The sequence below is a fragment of the Homalodisca vitripennis genome, chromosome X (genome assembly GCF_021130785.1).
Source record: "Homalodisca vitripennis isolate AUS2020 chromosome X, UT_GWSS_2.1, whole genome shotgun sequence".
NCBI lineage: Eukaryota > Metazoa > Arthropoda > Insecta > Hemiptera > Cicadellidae > Homalodisca > Homalodisca vitripennis.
In genome coordinates, this window is record NC_060215.1 from 22,121,973 (window position 1) to 22,149,323 (window position 27,351).

At 32.6% G+C, this 27,351-nt stretch overlaps 1 protein-coding gene across 1 annotated transcript in view; it reads right to left on the reverse strand.

The window, feature by feature from the left end:
• LOC124368760 (terminal uridylyltransferase 4-like) overlaps window positions 1–25,987 on the reverse strand; it is a 65,229-nt gene extending 39,242 nt beyond the window's left edge. Inside the window, exons 1-9 of the mRNA XM_046826109.1 lie at window positions 25,829–25,987; window positions 20,196–20,596; window positions 16,451–16,685; window positions 15,307–15,423; window positions 14,201–14,378; window positions 12,861–13,011; window positions 7,913–8,099; window positions 5,983–6,148; window positions 3,451–3,627 (exon numbers count right to left, since the gene is read on the reverse strand). Coding sequence (XP_046682065.1) covers window positions 3,451–3,627; window positions 5,983–6,148; window positions 7,913–8,099; window positions 12,861–13,011; window positions 14,201–14,378; window positions 15,307–15,423; window positions 16,451–16,685; window positions 20,196–20,500 — 1,516 coding nt within the window. The 5' untranslated portion in view covers window positions 20,501–20,596; window positions 25,829–25,987. The remainder of the gene's footprint in view (window positions 1–3,450; window positions 3,628–5,982; window positions 6,149–7,912; window positions 8,100–12,860; window positions 13,012–14,200; window positions 14,379–15,306; window positions 15,424–16,450; window positions 16,686–20,195; window positions 20,597–25,828) is intronic.
• Between the last annotated feature and the right edge of the window lie 1,364 nt (window positions 25,988–27,351).

Sequence of the window (27,351 nt, forward strand, 5' to 3'; positions counted from 1 at the left end):
GCTGCTAATACAATTTCCACGTCATATGCTATATTGACAGTCAGAAGTCAATCATTTACATCTTCAAAATTACCCCAACCTCCAATTCCCAGGTTCCAAATTATCAACTTTTCGTAGGCCTCCTACAACACTGTTAATTTGATTCTTTACATTCTACATAATATTGCATACATTATTCTGAACACCAAAAAAATATTAATGGAAAAGCAATTTACACTGTAAATTCAACAAAATTGTTTATTCTTCAAAACAATTTAGTTACTGCACTCTATAAAACCAATCCAGATAACCCAGAGATAAATGAGGTTTGTATAAATAATGTTTATTGTACCTTTTTAAAATTGAGAAAAAGAACTTCCCAGGGCTGATACACAAGTTTGAACTACCTTGCTAACATTGTTACGTAAAAATAAAATAATAATGTAAAACTATAACATTTTAATTTTAATTTAATTTTTTATTCTAATTTTATACCAACCTTAGTAGGTAACTTCAACATAAAAATGTAACAACCTGACAAAAATACATTGGGTATAAATGTATTTATTTGAAATTAATGTAATAGATCAAGTGCACGAAATGAAGAAACAAAAAAGTCATACATTTAATTAATAAAACAAGTTGGTTGCCAAGAGGCTTGAAATAAAATTTCCCTTGGATTACCAACTTTTAATACCACTAATTATCTTTTGTTAGATCAAAATTTGGTGAAAGAGAAAAAGTAAATATTAATTTAATCAATAAATTTCAAATTATTTTTATCTCTAAACTGGCCTGACAATAATTTTAACATTCTAGAGAAAATGTACTTTATTGGGCAACCAATGAAATTTTAACTATAGCAATTGTTACAGCACCCTCATCTCCTGATCGAATTAGCAAATAGTTGTATTTGAAACTTGATTAGAAAACACTTTTTTGTAAAATATTACTGCTATGTACATAAATATATATACTGTTTTGCCATTACTTTGTTAAAGAGTGGCAAGTGTTTTACTACTAAAAATAAAAAAAAGAAAGCCAGCACACAGATTCATCAAAATATTCATTGTTGTTCCAAATGAGTTTTGTGACATCTGATTCAATAACAAAGTGGGTTAGTAATAATAATAATTAGAGCTATCTCTAGTGGGGCTGGAAAAATGTCATTTCTAGCTGTCTATCTCTCTCTTTGTCTGTCCACACGAAATCTCGGAAACGAACTGACTTATAGACTTGAAATTGTGCACTAAGCTTCATTTCTATATGAGGAACTCTGAGTTCCATTACGGTACATGTCCCTCCATGGGATTTTACTGATAATTAGCAAATATTTTGACATTGGTCTTATGGGTAATCATGATGACAATGAAAACATAGCAGATTAAATAAATTTGTAAACAAACTCAGAATAATCATAAAGATTTCAACATGTGACGTATCAACATATTATGCCTATTTATCCCAACACATCCAACATCACTTTATGGTGACTTGGTGCGCAGACTTTTACAGATATGAAACCTGATTTAATGAACAATAATGTCAATCACTTGGCGAGATATATCAAGAAAGATTTCATCTGTAGACTGGAAATTTTGCATTAAAATTCATTTCTACGTAGACAAGAATGAGTTCACTATCACTCTGTAGGCTGACACAATTTTTTTATATCTTGCTGGGGAATACAAAATTTTTTTCATAGATCAATCACCAACTAACTTACCCATAAATATATTTATAATTTCATACAAATAGACATTTTTACTTTTAGTTAGGTTTATGGAGTAACCAAACTTTTATTTTATTTTAAAATGTTTTGTCACCACTTCCTTTCAGAATGGACAGCAAGAGATTGTATCCATGGGATGTAAAATAGGAAAAAGCCTTCCTTCCCAACTCAAGCTTCCTCGTACCAGTTACATGTCATGTGAGTGAGTGCAGTCACTCACTTACATGACTTCTATGAATTAGCTTACAATTTAAACAATGTGACCTTTGTGTCTAGAGTACACTATGTACAATCGAGACAGATTGAAAAAAGCAATACTCCTTAATGGTTAGAACATGAGCAACTGTACGATATTCAATAATGCGGTCAAATTTTTTGAGGTTATGAACGAATCTTAGAGCACTGTTCTGGAGCCTTATGAGAGTATTTGTACTTTCAAAATTCAAACTATTACCAAAAATAGGCAGAGTGTAATGGATTAATGAAAAAATCATAAATCAGACTATCTCCAATTCAGCAGCTCAGACAAGACTGCTTTCAATCTGTATATAGATTTCAACTTGGTTAACAACATCTCGACAGATGTATTCCATTTGAGATGAAATATCAAGTTTAAGATTTAAATTGACTACTAATATTTTTAAACACTTACACACATTAAGTGGTTCACTGCCAACTTTAAATTATATTTATCTATGGTTTCTACTTCCCTACAAGAAGCTGAATTTCTAACTTTCAAAAACAGAGCATTTGCCGGGATCAAGTTGAAAGTTATCATGATCTTCCAACCATCGTTTAACAGTTTCCAAATCAGTGTTGACTTATTTTATTGTTGATGAAAAATTAGCAAGTGTATAAGATAACACCAGCTACGAGTTGTCAGCATATGAATGAAGAGAACAGTACCTCAACCTCTCTCCAAGATCAGCAGTATATGTAATAAATATAACTGGTCCCAAACAAGTGCCCTGTGGGACTCCCACACTTCTAGGGTGGACCTTGGAGAATTTTCAACCAACATTTGATGTTTGAGTTCTACCGTAGATATATGTAGAGAGCCATTCTACTGACAGTTTGATGAATTTATAACCTTAACTTGGCCAAGAGCCATAATTGACAGAATCAAAAGTCTATGGATAATCCAAGGCAGTTACTATACTTTACAGCCACTTATCTTTAGCTTAAAAGGGTTCTAGCTCAATACATTCAGTTTTTACCAAATATAGACAAAAACTCCATTACTACAATAGGAATTTTGTTTCAATAACCTTGAGTTTTACCGCATAAGAACAATGTTAAACCTCAAGCACTTTTAAGCCCTTATTACAGGAGACGTGTAATTTTAAGGATATGATAACGTGCATCCCAACGCTTTTTGGTTTTCTCTTAAAGTATACTTTATGAGTACTTAAACTATGAAGTACAAAAAAGTTTCAGATTTTTTCCTAATTAACAAATAAAAATAATTCAAAAATTAGATTGTATGGGTATTAAGTATATTTTTTTACACCTACCATAACTCTATGATAAAAATAAGGTCATAAAAGTGTTTGTTGGGGTTTAACATTGTTTTTATTTGGCTAAAATTAAGACAGATCTAGCCTCTTATAACCTAACCTTGTGTTTAAAACCTACGCAATTAAACTTCAAATATATGAAAACAGTTTCACATGTACACTTTTTTATTACTAACAGGTTTTAAATAAATATATTTTAAAGAAAAGAGTAAGCAGACAGACCCACAATGAAGATCTTCCTTGTCTTTCGAGGAATTAGTGTAGACGAATCGATGCTGACAATATATTCCATGTAGTTGAAGTCAATTGTGTAAAACTTGAGCAGTCCAATCCAAAGAGAAGCCAGGTTCTGTTTATTCGATGTTCTCCATTTCTCTTTTATTTCACTGACATTCATACCTGACAACAACATTTTACATTATAATAGTGACAAAACAAAGTACTACGGTGGTCCAAGATGTAAATGTTGTAACCAATGTGTTATTATTATTCATTGTAGAAACGTCCCCTTGAAGACAGTGGGTGCAGTACTTTAACAAAAGAAGGTATCTATTTTCAAATTGTTTATGTAAATAAGGTTTGTAAGATCTATATTTGCACATTCACTGCCTTTTTTTGCTAAAAATAAACTGTGTTATTGCTACAGTATGTGTTCTATACTAGATTTAATAGGATGATATTGTCACAATTTAAAACATTTATGTTATTTCAAAACAAAGATATAAACATGAAATTTCTGTACTAACATAACTAAATGATGACCGTAGAAAGGGCAACACTGGATAATACTGAGATTAAAATCAACATTACAAATGTAATTTGTGAGATGTACGAATTTAATATTTCTAACCACTAAGAGGTATTTGTGAGATTATCTAATTTAGAGACCAGTTTTAATAGGAAAGTGTTATCTTATGTGGATTAGTCACAGCTTGTATACATTTATCAATCAGTCTACTGTAATTAGTTTTTGTATTATGTTAAGTGGACTATATTATAAATTTGTGTGAAGATCTTGAAACTAAAATACCATGACAAAAAATTCAATTATTAAGTTTTAAAGATTGTAAATGTAGTTTGATGGGGACAAAATAACAAATCTATACATGTGGGAAAAAACTATTTTCTTCAAAACAGTCAATTTCAGTAAATTTACATTTAACAATAATGATAAGTAATTTAGTATTACATGATTATAATATTAGTGATAAGGGTTTTAATTTTTTATAATAATACCTTTATTGTAATAATGAAGACATTTTAAAGAAATATCTGAAAATCTATAGAAAAACTTACTATATACGCTTCCCTTGGTCCAAGGAAGAAACCTACTGGTTTTGTGATCAACAGATCAAAAAGCAGTCTATTCATTAGTCTGTCCACTTGTATGAAACACTAAATATGGATCAACCATAATTTTTTTCCACAAGGACCTACAGGTCTTTAAGACACTTTGTTAGACCTAGAGGGATATATGCACTGTGTTTTAAATTTAATGCACAAATGGATCTTGGAAACTATAAGAGAGATTAAATTGACAAAGTAATGCATAATAACAAGATCAACAAATCAATGAGTTAAGTTAGTTATTGACTCTGTCGTTCACACTCGCTATGCACAAAAAACTGTTTTGATAAAAAATTTCAAACTGTCCAAGCTCTCTTATAATAAACCGTTTTTACATGAAATCTTCATGTATTTTTTTCTAATTTTTAAATATTACACCTATCTGTATTGTAGCCCACATAAATGTTAAACTGTTTTAATTGTCTTTTATTGTACTATTTATCTATTTATTATTGAATATTTTACCATTTTATTACAATTTTATTAATTTATTCTCTCTAGAATCTATTAATACATGTATTTATTGTTGATTGTTCATCCTTAGTTATACATAGGATACTATTATTTCATCTCGGCCAGTCAGGTTTTCACTGGAATTCACATTTAATGTAATATATTTTGATCTAATATTTTATTGAAGCTTTGGTGACGATGTCAATACATTTTAATGATGTTATAATGACTAATAAAGATTCTTGATAGGCCATCACAGGCTTAGAGACAGAGTTCTTATAGAGAGAAAAACTGTTTTTGAGATTTCTACAGGTAGATTCCCAGTGTGAAAAATTCCCATGTTTTCCCTAGTTGGGTGGCCACCCTGAATTACTTTGACCATTGCTTAAGTGAACAAATTTTTTCAAATAAAGAATCTGAATCTAATAGAAAGGCTCTAGAAACTTGAAACCACGTTTCTTGGTAAATAAAAAACTATTGATTTTGGGCTCAAAAGGTGAAAGGTCTGTCCTATCTGTGCAGAGGATGACTCATGGTGAAAAGTACTAGAAACTTCAAACTTGGTGCGTATGTTTCTGATGGTCCAAGGAAGAGCTGTAGAGATTTTGGGGTCAAAAGGCAAAATGGTAGTTCATCCGTTTTTGTGATAACTATTTCAAAACATTATACCAGGTTCTTTGATACTGATACTCTGTTGTTTTATATCCTTATATATCCTTGTGTCAGAAACTAGCTAGAGTTACTAAGACTAGAACAACCCATTGGTGAACTAATAGGAAGGCAATGAAAGTATAGTAAAAGATATTTATTTTAACATAAAATCGTGTTTAATGTTAAGGAAAACCTGGTTAACTATGCTAAATGATCTGTGGATTATTAAAAATTAGGTAATTAACCCTAACAATAAAAATATTATTGATACTACCCATAAGATATTAGAGTAAATAAACTTACTTAGTACTTTGGTGGTGTTGGCACTTTCTGATTCACCCTTTTCAGCCAAGAGATCATTAAGAACAGGAAGAACAGGATTGGGACACTGTTGCAAGTAGAATATTGTCATCAAATAAAAAGCGTAACCAGGCCATGTCCCTTCTTGTGGCTTATCCGTGTCTGTCATCTGAAAATGCAAGACACAACTGCCTGAGTACCAAAGTATAGAAGCTGGACTGTAGCTCGTAAGTCTTAGTGTCCGTAGCTAAGTTGTTGAGTGTTGTTAAGTGAGAGTATATAGTTGTCAATCAGCGGCATACATTTGGGAGGAAAATGAAAAGACGTCATTATGAGAAAGTAAACTATGATGCGCACTTGCATATTTTCACCAACATTTACATTTCTCCAAGAGTGAAATGAAAGAGTTGAATCGGTGTATTTACATGAAAGAGAACAAATGTAAGCAGCAAATCGGTTACTCCATAGTTTTGTGGATTGCTATAGCAGGAAATTGAAATTGCATATTTAAATAGACAAAAATAGAAAAAAACCAGGTTTTTGATTCTTCTTGAAATACAGAAGAAAGCCACTCTTGCTGGACTTTCCATCTCAAAACAGTTGTAGAGAAAATGTTTTTCACTCAAGTTTCCTAATGGTCCCCAATTTCTGTATTTATGAAACAAATTCTTTCAATTAAAATTTTTGTTTCATGAGGTGTGTTTTTTAAGTAAGCACCGTTTTGAGATTCTACTTCTGCAGCACTGCAATTGATGTCCCATGTCCCACACTGTCTACCTTCATCGGTTACCGCAGGTGCAATACAGCAAAAATGAGTCGTTTTGCATCTGTTGATGCATATTTCAGATGCCCCGGTCAATTGAGAATTACGCCAACTGTGAAGCATGTGCTGTTATTTGTTCTCCTGCCACTACAAGCGTGATAGCAGTTGAAATTCACAACCAGAATTTTGAAGTGTATGAACTAAACATTATGAGTGATGGAATGGTATTCAAATGGGTAAAAGCTTTAAAAAAATGGCTATGAGAATGTTCATGATGAGATACGGAGTGGACTCTTAATATTTACCAACAATTTTGTGCAGAAAGTGAGTGATAAAGTGAAAATAAGTTTCCTCAAGTTTCAAGAAGTGGTCTCTATAACATTTTTATCAAGAAACATATATTATTGAAAAACAATGGCCATCCCACTTGCAGCAAAAGAACTCAAGATATCATCACAGCATTTAGATAGGAACAATTTGATAACCCCCAAACAGCCCCAGTTCAGCACCCAATGACTATAATTTATTTGCTCATCAGAAGAAGCATGATGAAGGTGATTGCCACAACGAAAATAACAGCAAACTTTTCTTGTTACAGTCGCTGTTAAATCAGGTGGCAATCTTCTATGAGGACAGTATACGAAAGGTTTTTTTAGATACAATAAGTGCCTTAATATTTATGGCACAAAAGTAGATAAAAGTTTGTGGTTTCATATGAAAATAAAATTGTTACATAAAGATTACTTGATTTTTGTATATATCAAAACAATACTTACTTTAAAACACGCCTCATAATTAATCCACCACCAGCTAAACATGAATACAATATGAAATATAAAGTTAAGTTAAAATATGTTGAATATCACCGAATGACAATTCAAACACAAACCTAAATATTAGACCTAAAATTTATTAAAATTTTGCCATAGGTGATTTTCACAGTGAAGGATCATGAAAAAATTTAAAAGCAAGCTTACAATGGTGAACCAATATTTGTGTAATTTAGAGTGTTTATAATTTCAATAAGTGTGATATTGAGGCACATGGGCCTATCAAGTTATTGTCCAGTAACAAGTAACAAGGAAGTTCCCAAGATGATGACTACATGATAGATTAAAACTAATATTGCAAGAGTAACTTCCTAGCACTTGTGATGTGTTAGTAACGAACCTGTCCCCAAGAGCGAAACAAGGTTGCAAGCTGTGCTAGACGGGGATCAAGAGGTGTGTACTTGGACAAAAGGATAGCCAGGCTTACAGCCCTCTCGTTGTTGAGGCTGACAGAACACAACTCTCCACTTTTCTTGTATCGGAAACTGACGTATGGAAACTCGCAATCAAAATTCTCCACTACATTTCTGAAAAAAAAATGGAAAACGGATGACAATTTGCAGCAGAAATATGTCTGCATACTTTTCAAAGTATTTGAAGGAGGACATTCAATAAGCAGTATTACTTAACACTTTGTACCCTGGGCCCTTAATACATGTTTCGGCGTGGCTCCCTGGGGGTTTTATGATGCTTTTAAAAAATTCTGTGTTATTACAGTAATTATGTTATAAACTCATACTATATATCTTTTTAAAGATAGAGATACATACTTTTTTAAATGTATACAAATATAAAGTTTATTTTCAAAATAAAATTATTACATAATATTGAATGTTATGTAAAAAATACAAAAAAGGTTATTGCTACATAGCTTGTTAGTTCAGGTAATTCGCCTTAGAGTGGTAATTTTTAAAGCACAATGGTCTGAATCAAATACAGGATCTCGCAAATTTTCGTTTAGATCGTTCATAAAATCAATATTTGGTCCCAGGTGTGTATCAAAATCATCGTCACTTTCCGACCCGCAGTCAAACAAAAGATCGCGAATTGCATCATTTTTTATTTCATCACCCATATTATTTAACCCTTTTAGGACGACAAAAATTTTGGTTATTTTTTAGGTACGCATTTTTTGACGTGACCATATTTCATAGCGAACATACCAAAGAAGACGACGGTGAAATTGGGCAAAATGTAGTAGTTTGATAAATATATTATAAGTCCATTATTTTAAATTGTCCTTACACCATTTTTTATCCACATGTACATAATTAAATTGTCTACAATATGGTAGCATTTATTACTATTTACAATAACCAGAAAAATTAAAAATTAAATAAAATTTTAGAATTTTTATTTTATTTTTTTATTTTATTAGTTTGGCTTCAGTTTACTATGATAAAAAAAAATTTTTTTTCTGTGGGAACTAATATTACTATGTTTCTTACATAGTTTTCAGTTTAAATACAAAATTTTATTAACATTGGTTGAGAAATAATTGTTTTACAACAAAAAAACTTACATTACTACAAATGTTCAGATGCACTTTCTGAGTATTGTAACTCACGGTCCAGTTCACTGCTGTGATCAGCTAAGTTAAATTGATCCATATTCACAAAAGAAGTTGAACAAAACACATTTCACTATAAATCTATAAACACTAAGTTTATAACTGATCTGAAACAATCAACTATAGTCAACGCGACCGCACTGTGACTGACTGAATGTAAACAAACTAGACGGAATTGGCGCGCTCCGCCGACTGGCACTACAATAGGCGCTCACGTGCAGCTGTTCTAAAAATAGACATATGTTGTATTGTTTGGCCAAGATAAGTTCCGAAATACTCCATTTCCTGTCTCAGGATGTGCCTCTACAAGGAAAACTAATTTTGTTCATCGTATTTTCGATATTACGTGAGTATTATGCAAACGTAAACCGGCGGGCACATAAAAGTCCGCTCGTCTTCTTCGGTAAAACTAGTGCGGACTATTGAAAGCCCGCATCGTCTTCTTCGGCAAAACTAGTGCGGACTATTAATAGTCCGCTCGTCCTAAAAGGGTTAAACTCGAAAATAATAAGTAAATAATATAAAATAAAATCAACGGAAAGTCTAGAAGAAAGAACAAAGCGAGTATAAATACAAAACAAAACACACGGATAACCTCACATTGCTTGCATTTGCCTTTACTTCATTCAGTAAGAAACTAAAGTTCTGATTATTTACAAACAGTTAAATTCACATTTATAATACATTATAATAACATTTGCTTCGGTATTTGTCGGCAAGATTTGTAGAAGACATCACTAAGACTCACAACAACACACAACGTGAAACACTACAAAGCAAACTGACAGTACCGACGATCAGCCGCGGCGCCTACGATCAGCTGTCTAGACTTGCTTGTAGTACGACGATAAATATACGTATTTCATTACTAAAACGTGATCCAGGGATCTCAAAACCAACAAATACGAACTTAGACAACCAATGAACATAATCAAAATGTTTGAATCCAAAAATAAGATGACTGAGCTAAATAATACAATTATATAACACGACCCGACCTATACTCGGGCTCAGGGTACAAAGTGTTAATTTATAAAGTCTACCATAATTCAGATTTAAAAAATCTAAAATAAACAATTATGTGTGACCTGATACATGTGTGTATAAGGTATGAGTGAGTTTTTCCATTGTTCACAAGATTTTAAGACAGGAACTAAACATCTTCCATAGTATTTTTAGTTCTATTATAGCAAATTTGTAATTAACATATAAAAATTACCAATACGCACGTGAATAATTAGGTACGTGATTCTATTACTTAACCTGTTGGATCCCGCTGCCGCACAGTTGTGGCAGAGACAAGTGTGCAGTGTTGCAGCCACTTGCAAACCTTTTAATTTCATGTTTCCTTGGACAAACCTCGCTCAATTAAATGACGCTCTATATACTGGATTCATAGCAGAATACTGGCTTTCTCTTCAGGTCTATTTCGTTTTGCACTATGATATTTGACAGCTTTGTTTTAGTCCAATGTTGAGGCGTTTCAGCCAGCAGCTGTTGTTTGTGAATACAAATATGGCTTCGCGTAAGCGTGAGTTACTCGATAAAGATATCAATGAATTATTGTTTTGTGAGTTATCTGATAGTAACAAAGAAAGTAAGTGGATATTTTCAGTTGTGAAAGATGTGATAATTTTATTTTTAACGAGCTATTTCGTGATGCAGACTTCAGCTATGATCTAGGCTATCTTGATTAACCAACATATATGTGTGTGCGTATATATATTATAAAATGTTGTATATATAAATACAGAAACATCAATAACATTAAAATAGATAATGATCTTAAATAAATCTTATAGGTATATGATATTCCAGGAGCAAATAATAACTGTAATGCACAATAATAATCAAGTGCCTGGGTCAGCTGGAGTACCTGTACTGCAACAACCCGGGACTCAACAGGTTAACAGCTAAAACGCTATAAGGTTTGTGTTGGTGACAAACTACAGACAGATTGGATCGGCAATTTTGAGATGTGTATGGGGACTGTACAAGATGTTCAAAAAGTAACAAGACTTTGTCTCAAGATTAAAAAAAAATATGTTTTTATTCATGCTCCAGAAGTATAATAAAATTTCCATCTGTGTTCATTGTCCATATTTTCAGTGGCAGCTGCTATGTTTAGACGTGATTTATGAACTCAGCGATTTTTGTTTGTTAAAATAAAAAATGGATCAATTTGTTGAAATTAGTTGAATTTGTATTGAATTTTGTGTGAAAAATAAAATAAAGTGTAACAAATTGTGGGAATGTTTAGGGTGAGTCTGCTATGAGTAAAACAAGGGTTTACAAGTAGTATAAATGTTTCAAAGATGGCCTTGAAGACATTGAAGAAGACAACCTTTCCGGACACCCCAGCACATCAACAACCGATGAAAATGTGGAAAAAAGGTTATGAACGAAAGCCATATTACAATGAGGGAAGTCGCTGATGACGTTATATCAATTGGCTTATGCCGTTACATTTGTTAAAATGTTTTGGGTATGAAACGTTGGGCAGAAAAATTTGTTCCAAAATTGTTAAATTTTGAACAAAAAAAGTGGTGAATGGAAGTTTCTTATGAGTCATTAAATGAAGTGAACAACAATACAGAATTACTGAAACATGTTATAACAGGTGACGAAACATGAGTTTACGGATATAACATTGAAACTAAGGCTCAATCATCCTAGTGGAGGCATTCTGGATTGCCAAGATCGAAAAAGGCTCGACAAGTGTAGTCAACCGTAAATGTTATGCTCACTGTGTTCTTTGATTTTAATGGCATAGTGCATCATGAATTCATGCTACAATCAAACTGTCAATAAGGAGTACTACCTGAAAGTTCAACATCGTTTGCATGAAGCAATCCGATAAAACACCCAGATTTGTGGCAAAACAATTCATGGTTTTTGCACCATGACAATGCCTCTGCTCACACTTCATTGCTTGTTCATGAATTTTTGGCCAAAAACGGTATTACAACAATGCCCCAGTCTCCATATTCTTCAGATATTGCTCTGTGTGACTTTTTTTATTTCCAAAAATAAATAGAACCTAAAAAGGGCCGTCGTTTTACAAGCATATATTACAAAAATGCATCGCTGAAAAACCTAACCCATAAATTGAGTTTTAAAAGTGTGGAGGAAGCGCTGGCATAAAACCACTGCTTCACAGGTACAAGCTCAATCGTTTTTCCTCATAACATTGCACAAAGTTTACTGTGAAAAATTGCTATGGAAAAGCTGGATTATCACATATTTTGTGTCAGATGGGTGCCAAACATTTTGACAGAAGACCAACAACACAACAAATGACTGCAGCGCTGACATTTCTCGAGGCATAAGAGAAAATGTTGACAAAAAGCATCACATGAACTGATCAAAATAATTACGTCATTAATCTTCTGCCTGTAGAAGAAAGAAACTGGAGACAACCAACGGGTAAAACATGTCAATTACATGACAAAACGAGTCCAAAGAGTGGGGGAAGACACACAAGTTTTCCTAACGGCTTGAATAAGTGGTTGTTGACAACTCTCCAAAATGATTGAACAGAAAAAGCCAAGTAGAACAATAGTGTAAGAGTGTGGAGAGTGTGCCTTTCAAATAAGTTGTTTTTTTCACTTGGTATATTTATTCCAAAACATTCTTTACTTTCTAGACAGCCCTCGTAAATTTTCACACTGCATATTGGCATAAGAGTTCAACAAAACTGACTACTATGTAATCTTACACAAAATGAGCAGATTTCCTGAGCAGAGCAGCGACTCCTTTCAACATGGCAGGTGGAAGTGCATCTTTTGGCACCTGTAGGTCAATGTTGACATCGGCAGTCTTAAGTCCCAGGCCGTGGATTGACGAGCCAAACAGACGAATGGAACAACCTACAATGACATAATAATATAAAGTTGAATATATTTACTGAACATTTTTGTTATTAATTTTTAACTGTTTATACAGTACAGGCCCTGCAGTAGATCCGTATTTGAATTCTCGTTAATAATCCTTCATTGTTGTCTTTGTGTATTCTGTGTTAATGTTTATCACGTTCACTATTCACTGTATGAGACTCGCCTGTGTTTTCAATTGCTGCAATTCTCTTTTTATAACAGTATATTCACTCCATGTATTGGTTGATTTTCACCTAATTTATTTCATTAACTGGAAATTAAATAATTTTGAATGTGTTTAAATCAGTATTCAATTGTTAATTTATTACAATGAGTTCACTATTACGAATGTCTTATAACATTATAAATGTGTACACTTAGACCGTGCTCACCAAATTTAGATTCTGGAGTCTCAGTTAAAATCAAATAAAAATTTGGAATTCAAATTGTTACTTCATCATACTAGATATATTCCAATATAGTCAATCAACATTATATAAAATTCCAAAAAGCTGAACTCGATATCATCTGAACTCGATATCCACTGTGTATAAAAAAGTATAGATAGATAACCAAATAACAGTTCCTTTTTAATATTTTGCTTTCAAATCATATTTTCTATATTTACATGTGTATCACAGCTTTCTGTTGGGTCCACTTTCGGATAATGGTTGATTGGTATTATGTAAATTACCGATTGCTGAAGCGTTTTTTTATGTAATTTGTGAAAAAAATTCAAACGAAATTTAATTGGAATAAAAAGCTGGTCATCACAACTGCACTGTTTTTTTTTTTTAATTTTTTTATTTAATGAATACACTGAAAATCATAACCTATATTTACTAACAATATCATAAGAGATTTTACTGTTACAAATTAATTTTCTCTAATTACTATTATATTTTTATAATATTATGTTACATTTTTTTCAAGTAAAACAGTGAAATACTGAGTCAAAATTTCACTTAACATTGATTCGAGCCAAATCAGGCAAATGTGGTTAAAAAAATCCAAAACCATCTCTTCTTTGTGACAGATTTACATCAGGTTGTACTGATATACTTTGTATAGAAAAAACACGCAAGATATCCAATATGACACAATTTTCAACAGCAAAACCTGAAGTTTTTGGTGATCCGTTATTGTTAGCACACCCCACTCTGGGAGTATTACATACACACACCTGGGAGGTTGGTGCTAACAAGTTCCCCCACCAAGACAGCAATAGTCCTGCGGGTCTCGAGGTCTCCAGGATCCATGCCACGGTCAGTCACAATCTTCGCAAGGTAGGTGTTAAGGATAGCTAGCTGATCCCTGGTCAGCTCTGGTAGTTCCCTCAGTGTCACATCATCGTTGTAGTCCTGCAAGAGCACACCAGATTCCTATACTTATTTTGTTCCCCGTTTGTGCTCATTTCAAGAAAAATAGCACTTACTGTAGTTAATATTATTTTTCAAGAAAAAATGTAATTTATTAAAACTGTTGAACCAGAATTTTCTGAAGGGATTTTTACTATTGACTTTTTGGGGAAAAATCAACATTGTATTGTTTGGTTTTATTCTGTCCACTTAAGCAAAATGCAATCACGGTGCAGTAACTTAATAAAGTGTTAGGGAGGAAATGTGCATACTTTATGAACTAGTTTTAGAGGATAGGAGATACCTTTCCAAAAATAGAGACCCACATTCCTAGCCATCATTAGCCTGTACTATTGTTTAAATACTACAACTGCTATCATTGTATTTCTAAGGCATTCCTATTTTTACCAAAGCACTAGTGTCATGTGTTTATGGAGGGTCTTTCCCGATGTTTATTCAGTTTACCAGTCCATTTCACATTGAAATGTGTGTTAAACAAGATCACTGTACATTCTAGTAGGCAGTCACCCATAAAACTGTGACTATTTGCTTTATTTAGTTACCATATTGTCATCTAATTCAGCTAAACATAAAAGAAAGCAGTTCCTGTAATGTTTTACTGTAACAAAATGAAATGCACATTCTCATAGCTCCTATCTGATCCAACCAGCTCCAAATACAATATTGAAGTATTTTGAGTTTTAGGTTAGTAGGCTGTTTATACGAAACACACTCATCCATCATACATGTATGTTTCAGTTATTTGCTACCCCTGGATGAATGAAACTTTACTGCACTTACTTTAAGAAATGTAATAAAATTATCCTACATTTGATGCTTACATTATTATTTGATATGATCGTGAAAATTATAACAAATATTTGAAATTGTATGGAATGATTTTGGTGAAAACATCTCTCTTGGTACTGACCTGGAGTAGTCTTTGATGAGCGGGTTTCTGAATGTGGGTAGACACAACTGCCATACTGTCACAGTAGTAATTGCACACCATACACAAAAACTGTGCTTGAGGTCTTGACTTTTCTACCTGCAATGTTATTTTTCATTAATCCATCTACTGCTATCTGAAAAAACCACCAAGATCTGTTCCAATAACCCATAGAGGATTAAAAACAACAATTCATCATTAGTATGACAAATATGTAATAACTACCCGTGAGCACTTGGTTGTGTAGATAGTTGACTGTTCACTTCATGACCAAAAACTTAGCAATAGTGCAAAAATCATTATGAAACTTAAGTAAATAACATTTGAGATAACACTTTAGTAAAACTAATAAGGCGTTTCAGATTCTTCTAAACTTACTGGAATCTAAAGACTATGAGTTTACCAACTGGAAACTGTGTCATTGTTAGCGTACAACATCTCAAGTCATTCGATAAGTCGTTCAAGATATATATATATAGTATGTTGTAAAAAACAAAATGGTGGATAAAGTAACATTTTATAAGATTTTCATTATGTTGCCCCATAAAACCAACCAATCCTGAATTATATCTGTATACTGCAGAGACACCCTGTATAAAACATATCTTAGTATTAATTTTAAAAATTATTTTTTTTTATTAAACTTGAGAGTTATTAATGTTAATTATTTTATAGTTTAAAATTATTATGATAAGATAAAGAAATATGTCTTATATAAAATGTTTTAAATTGGATCACAAACAAACAAACAGTTATGAGTAGAACCAAACACTTGCACATTTACCCAATTTAATTGCAGTACCCCATGCCTTAATAACTACTACCTAAGAAACACTCAAATGAACTGACATTAAAACAAAAAAAAACTAAAATCAGTAAAATTTTAAAATTACTAAGCGTATTTTTTTACGCTTTTGATTACTTTGATTACTTACGCTACAATTACTTCATAATGATTGTAGAAATTCAAAGACATTTTCTCAAAATATTGGTCAGCAACTAGTGCTGTTCGTTTGGTTTGATTGGAGGTCACACAAGCAACTTAAATTAACAAACTTGCCAGCAGAATATTCAAAAACATATTATAACACTAAGAACAATTCATAATCAAATTAAATTAACTTACCGACTTGAGAACCACAACCTTGTTTCGATCAATGGTTAAGAGATCATGTGGTTTTGTCAGAAAATAATGATGCCAATTCTTCCTTCTCTCTTCTTCCATTTGCCTCCTCTGTAACTCCATCTGGTACTTTTTCTTTTCACGTGAGATGTTTTCTTGTGGATTATATTCACTGCCTTTGACACGAGTGTCTTCTTGTTGATGCACAGCTTTTTGAGCAGGAGAATGATTTTGTAATCTAGTGAATGACATAGTAGTGATAACACAATTTTAGTCTTTTAAACTTAAAATTTACTATTTAAAATGAATTTTTTTAGTGAAAGGTGTAAATTGAACCTATTTATAAACTGCTGTATATAACCTTGTTCGTTTTAATATAAAAACTGGCACACGCTACATAACTAGTACAATATTGTGTTATTAGTACTACTACACAATATAGCTATATTCAGCAAACAGCTCTCGTAAAGTACTATACTAAAAGAGTATCTCATCACCTACCATGTTAAAAAGATGCTGTAAGAAAAAGCACAAACCGAAAAACTGAAGAAGGCAATGTATTTGTCAAACAGAAACAAGGTAGGGGTACGTCACACCACGTGTCACGTAACAGACTAACAGACACTGAGGTTGCATGTAAAATATCAAGTCTACAGCTTATTTCATTCTCGAGATGTCCTGCAGATAGATAGATATACAGGCAGACATCATACAGGAAGGAACGTGTTACATCCACCTTCAGACAAAAGCAAGATTGTCTCAACGTACTAAATGATAGGCTTCAATGATGCTCATTAAATTCCATGATTGGACATGCACAACCATAGAATTCATTATTGTCTAAGTTATGTAGAAGTGAAGTTTCATACAAAACTATACAGATCAATCTTCCCCGAGATATCCTACAGGCTAAACATGTTACTGTGTACTATGACCAAAGATATATTATTGTAATCAGTTTGCCACTATTGCCACCCAAAAGAACAATGTAAAAGTGATTGCTAACGTTCCCCAGTAGGTTTCACTTCTGGCTGGTTTATATCTTTCAACTGATCCTGAAGTGGGTACAGCAAAAACCGATGTGTCACTTAAATCTGGACAACCTTATGGATGTCTAGGAGCGCCACATCACTGCAGGAGATGACTGTTGGAGTTGGTGGGACTCCCTAAGTGTTAAGGGCTATTAGTAGTCTAAACATAAGGGCATTGTCACCCCCTGCCTGCTTTAACTGGAGGGGCTGGTAAAGAGCTGGCTTCCCCTTCTTCCAAGGGAACATAACTGAGAATAACCTTTTGAATGCCAAGCACTTTCGATAGAATGGTGCTGTCAGTTCCAAGTATTTATGACAGGTCACCTCTTTCAGTGTGGTGGTTGTGTAGTGTTCAGCCTGAATAATTATTCATATAATAAAATAATATAATAATAATAAAACCAGAGAAAAATAGCACGCTTAGTAGTGAATAACTCTGAAATTTTCAACACCTAAAAACAAAAGCCTCTCATGTCATGACTCTTGTAAAAGGGCAATAATGGCACAGAATATGGTCCAGTCCAATAATTCAAACCTACAGTTTATCAGGCCTGCAGTAGTGGAACAAAAAGAATTGTTGAGAATGAAAGAGAAACTACTTCTTCATAAATTCTCTAAAGTTAACCAGGATATAGAGAATTACCTTTTCTAGGTCAAAAAAGCAAAATTACCCAAGAAACAAAAAATAATCTCTCCAGCTCCAAAGAAAACTATGTCCTTCTCGACCTAGAAAGTGGGATGTTTCTTGTTGTAAACTCTGATAAGAGATATCAATGTGGCTTTTGAAGGGGTAAACTTTATAGAATTAATAAAACACAATCAACACTAAATACTCTACTGACCCTAATACTTAATCAGTAATAATATTATTCTGGTATCTGACAATGCCCAATTAATGAACGATTTAAGATTGTTTGACAGTGTAAAGAATGTTAAGAGTTGAGGAAATATCTGCCCACACTTAGTAAAAGGTGCGCCAGGATGATGAAAAACATCTTTTATTTTTGACAATTATGAAGAAGGTGACTTAGTTCTGTATTCAACCAAAGAAGGAGCAGCAGATTTCTTAGAACGCCTAAAAACAGCATCCTGAACTTCGTGGTGACCCAAAGAATTATTGCAGGACAATCCATTCTCTACTAATTAACTAAACTAAACGTCTGAGAGAAGGATTTATAAACGACTGATTGTAGACAAATCACTCATGCTGCACGCAGGTGAAATTTTGTTTGCCATTGAACATTCACAGACTAAGGAAGTCATGATGATAGGTGACATGAACCAAATACCCTACCCTGCCGTGCGTCTTTTAATGAATAAATAACAGGCCATAAAGCATTATAATTCTAAACTAATACCAATTAAAATGTAACAATACTTAATAATAATAAGAATTAACAATAAATAAATAAGTTAAAATTAACAATCGCTTCTATAACAGGATTAACTAGCAATAAAATCTAGACTCAAACTAAGGGTTCTGACTAGAGGCATTTATCTCCCACATTCTACTTCTCCTTACTAAATAATAGCTAGTCACAGTATTGGAAGAGTGGGTGGAACTCTATCAGCTCTCCAACTGGCATCTTTATCAGCTCTCCAACTGGTATCTTTATCAGCTCAGCTCTTAAATCCTATGACTATGTTTTTATGTCACAATGTTACAACATTATCAAACCTACATACAGCTTTGCAATTACAGTTGTACTGAACCAAATGATATCCTTTTACAAATATTACAGTCTCAAACAATATCCTTTTACAAATATTACAGTCTCAAACAATCATATTTACACTCAGTCATCTCAAATTTTGATTCTTACAGATAATTTAATGGTCGTAATTCATTGAATTGTTTACTAAATTTAGTCATAGAGTGCCAATAAGTTTAAAAAATATTTAAATTATTACTTCGAAAATTACGTAGCCATTAATTTTTAAACTTTTGCCTATTTAAACGAAGTAAAAATTAAAACATTTGAAAAAATGAGAAATTTATTCCACAACTGATCTGCTGTTAAACGGAGGACATCCATTTAGGAATAAATCAAAATTAAAATAGATAAAAAAAATGTATTCTTTATTTTTTAAAGCGTTTTACAGACATATGTACAAATTTTAAGGTGAATAAGAGTGGAGGATTAATGTGATGAGTCTAATGGGTCGATGACCTGTAACCTTGCTGGTATCTAAATTGTTTATGTTACTAACAGACATATTTACAGAGAAATATGTACTCGTTATAAGGTGAATGTGAGTGGACAATTAATGTGATGAGTGTAAGGGGTTGATTAGCTGTAGACTTGTCAGTAACTATGATTGTTTGTTTTGTTGACAGACATATGCACAGATCTTTAAGGTGAATATGAGTGGGGGATGAATGTGATGAGTCTAATGGGTCGATGGCCTGTAACCTTGCTGGTATCTAAGATGGTTTATTTTATTCATAAATATATGTACAGAGTTCTATGTACGCATTATAAGGCGAAAATGAGTCTAGCTGCAAGCCAATATGATAAATAACAAAACTGTACTTATCAAAGTGTGACTCCAGCACTTCCAATAGGTGGATGTGGTGGCAAAGAGCATATTACTATTGCGATTTCTCTAAGAAATAGAATAATTACCTTATTTATGGTAAAAAAATCATAGTAGACTAGCTTTCGGATCAGTAAATGTTAGCTACTGGTACTTTACAGTATTTAAAAAGGACTTACTGGGCAGTGTTAGTTTTCTTAGGAGTGCCATTGTTTTTCTTCTTCTGTTGGTACTGTGGACGTTGTCCTTTGTTTGTTCTCTCTGGTGTTGCAGCCTTGCTACTCCCTGTATTCTTTGAGAAACTCGCACTGTCTGTGTCCCGCTTTTGAACAGCCTTCTCTAATTCAACATCCTGCGTTTGCTTGAAAATAGGTTTTTGTACATTTTTTAAAGTATCATTTTTTTGCTTCTTTTTAGGTCTGTTTTTCTTTTTGGGTGACGCAGCAATGGCCGTATCTGGCACTAAAACTGCCGTTTCCGACATGGTTGACTATTTATTTCCTCTCTTTAGACCTTGTGGCATGTCCCAATAATTTTCTTAAACTGTTGTTGAACAGATATGCAGCTAACTATCCTCATTCTGAAACAAACAAAAAAAAAGTTGAATGCTAAAGCTATTGTGTTCAAGACAGTCTACAATCATGAAAGTAAAGCTTGCCTGTTGTATATTGTTCGCAACTAACTCTTAATTTATTATGATTTAAGCCAAAAGATTCTGGTTGCATCTGTATTGAATTTACTAAATTGGATAAAGTCTACCGGTGGGGCAAGTACAATAAGAGGCCATGTATTCTACAGTACTGGCATTTGGATCTGTATGGGGAAAGAGTAACATACTCAATTAAGATAAGCATCAAAAAAGTACTTTTTTTATTGAGTTGATTTGTTCTGAAGTTATGGAGCTTTTAATAGGGCGTTGAAAAGTTTGAAAGTTAGAATATAACCAATTAATGAGGTATAATAATAGTTTATATGTTCTAGCTGTGCACCATGTATTGGTCACCAAACGGTAATGTGGATACGTTTTTTGCACTCCTTGAACAATGTCTTACATTTTTACTATCTATAGATATGTCTATTGTTATTGGTACTGATCACAATATTAACCAGTAATGATGTTTTTGAATATTCTAAGGAGTTTTAACATTTTTAACACTATAACTACACCCACTAGAGGGAATGCTTCCCTTGATTCCTTTTTAACCAATATTGAGACTTGGAATTATGAGGTTAGCTTAGGTGAATATTAGATAGTAGCTGATCACAAACATTTCTCAATTTAAAATGTCGGCTCCCCAATAAGCTCAGTCAGACAGTCTCTACTGTAGAATTTAGATCCTTTAACGAGAAAAAACATGCAAGCTTTTAATAATGCTGTGTTAGCTAAGAGTCTAAGTGGTTTGACTTAGTGAAATCTCTCCCGGACAATGAGAGACTTTTGCTATTTTTTTACAATTTGAAGGCCTCTTTAACCTATTCTTTCCTGTTAAGGCTAAGATCGTGCCATATTGTGACAAAATTAAATCTAAAACCAACAACTGGTATACAGCCGAACTTGGTCAAATGAAAAATTCTATAGTACTACTGATTGATCTGCATAAGACAAGACCTGATCTTGGACCTTTACTGAGTGACCTTATGAAGGAGTACCATTTGAAGCTTAAGTTAACAGCTAATGCCGAATACATTTCAAAGTCGGCTAATCCATGCATAACTGCATGGAATCTTATTAACAGGATTAAGCCTAGTGCTTCTCATAATAATACTTTTGCCTCTTATAATGACTTCAACGATTACTTCATTAGTTCTGTTGATGAAATTGTTGATAATCTAAATAGTTTTGATTACTTATTGAATGTTCCTAATGTACAATCTAGGTTCAGTTGGAAGGTTGTAAATAGTCTAGATATAGCTAGTGTAGTGAATAGGTTTAAGGCAACTGCTAGTAAAGATGTTCATGGAATGACTCCTATCTTTCTCAAAGGAGTGGTATGTGTATTAGCACATATTCTAAGTTTTTAGTTGAATATTTGTTTGGTGGAAGGAAGTTTTCCTGATGTGCTATAAGTGGCAAGAATAGTCCCCATTTTTAAGAAAGGATCCCAATTTGAGATTGCTAGCTTTCATGCTATATCGCTGATCCCCGTCATTGCCAAAGTTTTGAAACAATCATGCGTACACAGTTGTGTGATTACTTTGAGTTGCACAATATTCTAGTTCTCGCTATATATATAGTGGTAGCACATTCACCCGGCAAGTGAGAGATCCGGGTTCGAGTCCCGGCGGAGTAAGTACTTTTTGTGATTTAATGTTTATTGAAAAAAATTATATATATATATATATCAGTGTATTTTAGAAATAAATGAGAATTTTAATGAATTACCAAAAAATTGCACGGTGTTTACAGTAACTCAACTAGGAATAGTACACATTTTTTTGCCCAGGTAGAGGCTTGATAAAAGCATAAAGTGTTTTCCTGTTACAGTTATCAAGTTTTATAATAGTTTACCTCCTATTGTATGTCTCCAATCCAAACCAAAATTTCAAAGAATTGTTAAAAATTGGCTTACTAATAACCCATTTTATTTATAATGTGAATTCTTTTGAGACTGATACCTACACTGTATTGTAACCTAACCTAAGACATAGGCTAATCAAGGTAAAGTTTATAATCTTTGCACGTTTTTGACTGTATGGTGTGATTTTCTTTAAGTAATATCTATGACTTGGCTTATTGTATATAGCATCTAATAGCTCAATAAACATATTTAATCTTTGTATCTCCTAAAAATATATTTTGAATCCTTCTTAGTTTCAAATTATGTCTTTGGGCTGTCTGAATGCAAATGTAACCAATTTTATATTGATTTACAGCTAAATTACTAACAGTAAAAAAAGATGCTAGATTTTCTATTTTTTTATACATTTATTTTCTAAATTATTGTGATTAGATCCTACTAATGTAGTATTGTTGTGAAAAGAAAGAAATTATTAACTGGTATTGTAACACCAATTTTGTTAATGAACATTAAATATAAAAGTGGCCCTAAAACAGAACCTTGGGTACACCACTTGTTACTTCTCTCGGGGTACCCCAAAGGTTTACATTGTTATTTCTCAATTTTTAATTTGAGCAATGTTGAATCTTAATTAATTAGGATAATGTTTACTTTAGCCAAGTTACATACAACGATCTAAAATAACTTTAAACAATTTCTTAAAATAGTAGGCTACATTTTTTAACAATAAAATTTTTAGGACACACACCATATATTGCAAAAAATTATTAACTAGTGTTTTAATTTTAGCTTGTATCTTTATTAGTATATCAATCTAGGAGGACAAGAGAAATCAGGGTTTCACGGTGGGAGAAGATAACAAACTAAGAAGGGGTAGTTGATATCAAGGTTGTCACATGACATTCACAAGAAAATTTGAGCTGAAAGAATAGGTAATTTACCGCATTTGAAAGTAATTAAGATTTATTCTGTACTTCTTCCTGTATTTTGTAATTTTGGCCATAGATTTTATCTCCATCGTTAAGTTTATTCATCATTTCTACCTCTTTGGAGAATATTATTGACTATTCTTTCTTTATTATTTCAGTTCCGTAGAATGTTACGCATCTTCTATGGGCATCTTTATGTTCCTTTTCCTGATTGGTTAGATCTGATTGTGTATTCATTTACAGAAATAGTCATTGTGGATCTAGTGAGTGATGTTTTTCTGCATGCCCAATGTAAAAGTTGGGTGTTATGAGTGCAGATGAAAGTACATTACTTATAATTGTGTCAGAATGAACAGAAAATATGTTGTTTTGTTTTTCTTTTACTTCTTAATGTGAATCTGTGTAATTTCTTTGTGTACTTCTATAGTAGCTGGTAGCAGCCATTGCCCAGCCATGTACAACAATACAGTTAGGTGAGTTTGTAGCACTTTTAGTTTTCAAGCATTAGTGATCAGTCTTTTGGATTTTTTATTTTACTGATTGGTACTATGTCAAAGATGTAGCCATCCGCGCAGGACAGCATTGATGGTCCTGCCAAAGCCTGTGCTGATGTCAGACGCAGTAATGTCAGCCTGTTCAACTATTAGTAGCTTTTACCCTTTCAGCCTTTCAGAAAATTAAGTTTTCCATTGTTTTTGAACCCTAAAATTGGCAATTGACATTATATATTTTAACTGACTCGATCGGGAGTGGCAATCAACATTATGTCAATCCAACACGCATCCGTGTTTCAATTTTTTAAATCTTAATTTCTAGGAAATCCAGTTCAGGTTTGTAACTTAGTTATTAGTATTTATAGTTTTAGCTACATCAGAAAAAAGGTTATATTTTTCACTAATTATTTATGGGTTATTTTCCATTTTAGCTTTTATGTTTAGTGTTACATTACTTGACATATTCTTTTTTTTAGTTGCCCCAGATTGTTTATTATATTTTACAATTCTTTCAATTTATGTTTTGCTTGTATACAATAGTATTAACAGCTCATTCAGTCTTTGTTACTTTCATCTGAGCTTTATTTGCCGATACCAAAGAATATAATTTACAACAAAACATATTAAAATTTAGGTATTTATTTACAATAGCGTGACCATAAAAAATGGACTTTTTTCATGGGTTGGGCATTTATAGCCAAGTATTATTATCACAGGTGCATATAAACTGGGGGGAAAGTATATTATTGTATTATATTGATGCCTTTCGGGCATTATTGCGTTAAGGAGCAGGGGCATCACGTGATCTGGGATTCGACTTTTGCAAGCTCGAGTTAATTTTTTTTCTAAAAGATCAAGCAGTGCGCAGCGGGCATGCATTGTTGACAGGATTAACGTACTAGTCTGCATCATTTCAGTAACATATCACTTACCTTAATGAACATCCAACACAAAGGTGTGCCATTACCACTACTGAACTAGGAGGTTAAGAATAGACACGGAGGAAAAAATAGTTCAAAATGGCGTCCCTTCTTTATTTGAGAGAGCCGCGGAGTAATACCAAACTGTCAAATATGGATAGTGTTGCCAGAGGTACTGTCAAAAACAGAGTTTTCAGAGGATTTCAAAAAATCGTAACTCATTTGATTTTCGTTGCCGACGAATTTTTTTTTCACTATTGTTTTCAGGAAAAATTGTAGTTTTCAGGAAAAAAAAATGAACATACCTTTCCATGGTCACGTTATTGTAAATTGATACCAAAATTTATATAGGCCACGTATTTCTAAAAACAAATGTGAGTTTCTAAATAAAAAACCTGCAAAACCGACCAATCTCTGCTTAGAACTACTCGGCAAGCTGCAACATGAAGTGGCTGATACTCTATGGGTTAATTCGTTTATTAGGTTTAGGCTTACAAAACTAATTTTATTTAGCTATTTCTACTAATTATGACTTGGTAAATCTATAGGAATCTATTGCCATTAAAATTACTTAAATAAGACTTATTCACATTAACTTAATTAACAGAAAGATACAAATTAGCTAATTTGTTGTGCTTATTTTTGTTCAGATGATAATTTACAAAGTACAATTTTTAATATACACAAATTGTTTCTAACCCTAGTCATAATAAACTGTATCTGTGTTACAACATTCAAACAATCATAACACTCAGTCTTTAGATTATAAAATAGGCTCCTTATTTTTTAAACAGAAAGCCTAAACATCAAAATTACATAGCAAGGATAATACAGGAAACTTATGTCCGTTTTAAAACGTAACAGCAAATAGTTAAGCATCATAACTATCCTATAAAACTGTTCAATATCTGTGAAATTATTAACAAGCAAAGTCAATGTTAAAATAATACCTCTCAAGAACTAGCTTTGTCAGTACACTTTTGAAACACTTTCTTATTTCACTGTCAGCACTCACATCGAAGTAAGTTCACCATTATTTTACTCCCGATTTCCTGATTTTCTTTCCCAACAAATTTACAAATAAGGCAAGCCATAGAGGTTGAAGCAGATGGATCACATTCACGGGTCTGGAAAAATACTTTTTTTAACTCCTTTTATTGCAATAGGTATCTTGAATATATTTTTAATGCTGATTTCCAATATGAAATACGTTTTTCTCCATCACATAAAGCTTTCCTGCAAAATGTGGCAGTTAACTTAGAAATATTTTTTTATGTTAATTGTAACAGTGTATAAAAAGTTTACATTGAATAAATGTTTTTTATAACACAATTTTATAGCATCAGAACACTTTAAACCAAATAAAGATGTACATTCAACATGGTTATCGTGGTTATATGTATATTTTTATACTATCTATCAAAACTCATTTTAGCCCTTTTTCTGTTGCGAGCTTATTGTGGATTATCTTCAACATCCAACCATAAGCGGCTATCATGTTTGTGTAAGAATAAGAATAAGAATATGTTTTATTGTCGTTCAGGCTTACAAAAGCATTGACAAAGTTATTTATACTGAGCAATATTGCACGTCACTAACCTACTTAAATAAATAATACAGAGTGTCCCATGAAGAAACGGAGAAACTGTCAGGACTTGTTCTTACGGTGAAAATAATGAAAAAAGTTCATATACACATAGCTCCATAAACGCTTAGTTAGCGAGCTATACAGAGTGAAAGATTTCGCCCAGATTTCAGTGCCACCGTTTAAAAGGGAGCCCTATTAAATTATTTTGGGCGTTACCCAGGACGTAAAATTTAATGTATATTATGCAAATTGAACTTAAAAATTGAATAAAATTGGTACCAGACCTCTAACTGCAGTAATTTTTAAGATATTATAAGAGGGTGAGGGGGAGGGGTGGAGGATGATGGAGAGGGAGAGAGAGAATTTTGATAATTTGATAATTTGTTTATTTCCCCTGCCATGGTTTAGACGAATGGTCCAATCCACCACCATGACAGGCATAAAATACACATTTACAACAAATACATGAGTTATGGCCCTTTTACATTAATATTCATTTTTGTTTGTCTTATCATACTATTTACTTACTATTAACACTAATTTATATTTCGAAAAATAAAACATCCGTTTTACACACAAAACAATACTACTATCATTATATTTTATTCTACATTTTATTACTAAATTTTATTACTAAAACACAATTATATATATATATATATATATATATATATATATATATATATATACACACACATACATATTCTTTCTATATCATTATTCTGATTCACACTGATTTACAGCGACATGAATTACGGTTATAAGTTCTGAATTAAATTCCTCTCAATTTATATTCTACATTTGCATTACAACTACTGTATGTTGACATGTTAAATATGTCTGTATATACACATTTGTTTCTCTCTAAAAGTTACAAATACCTTT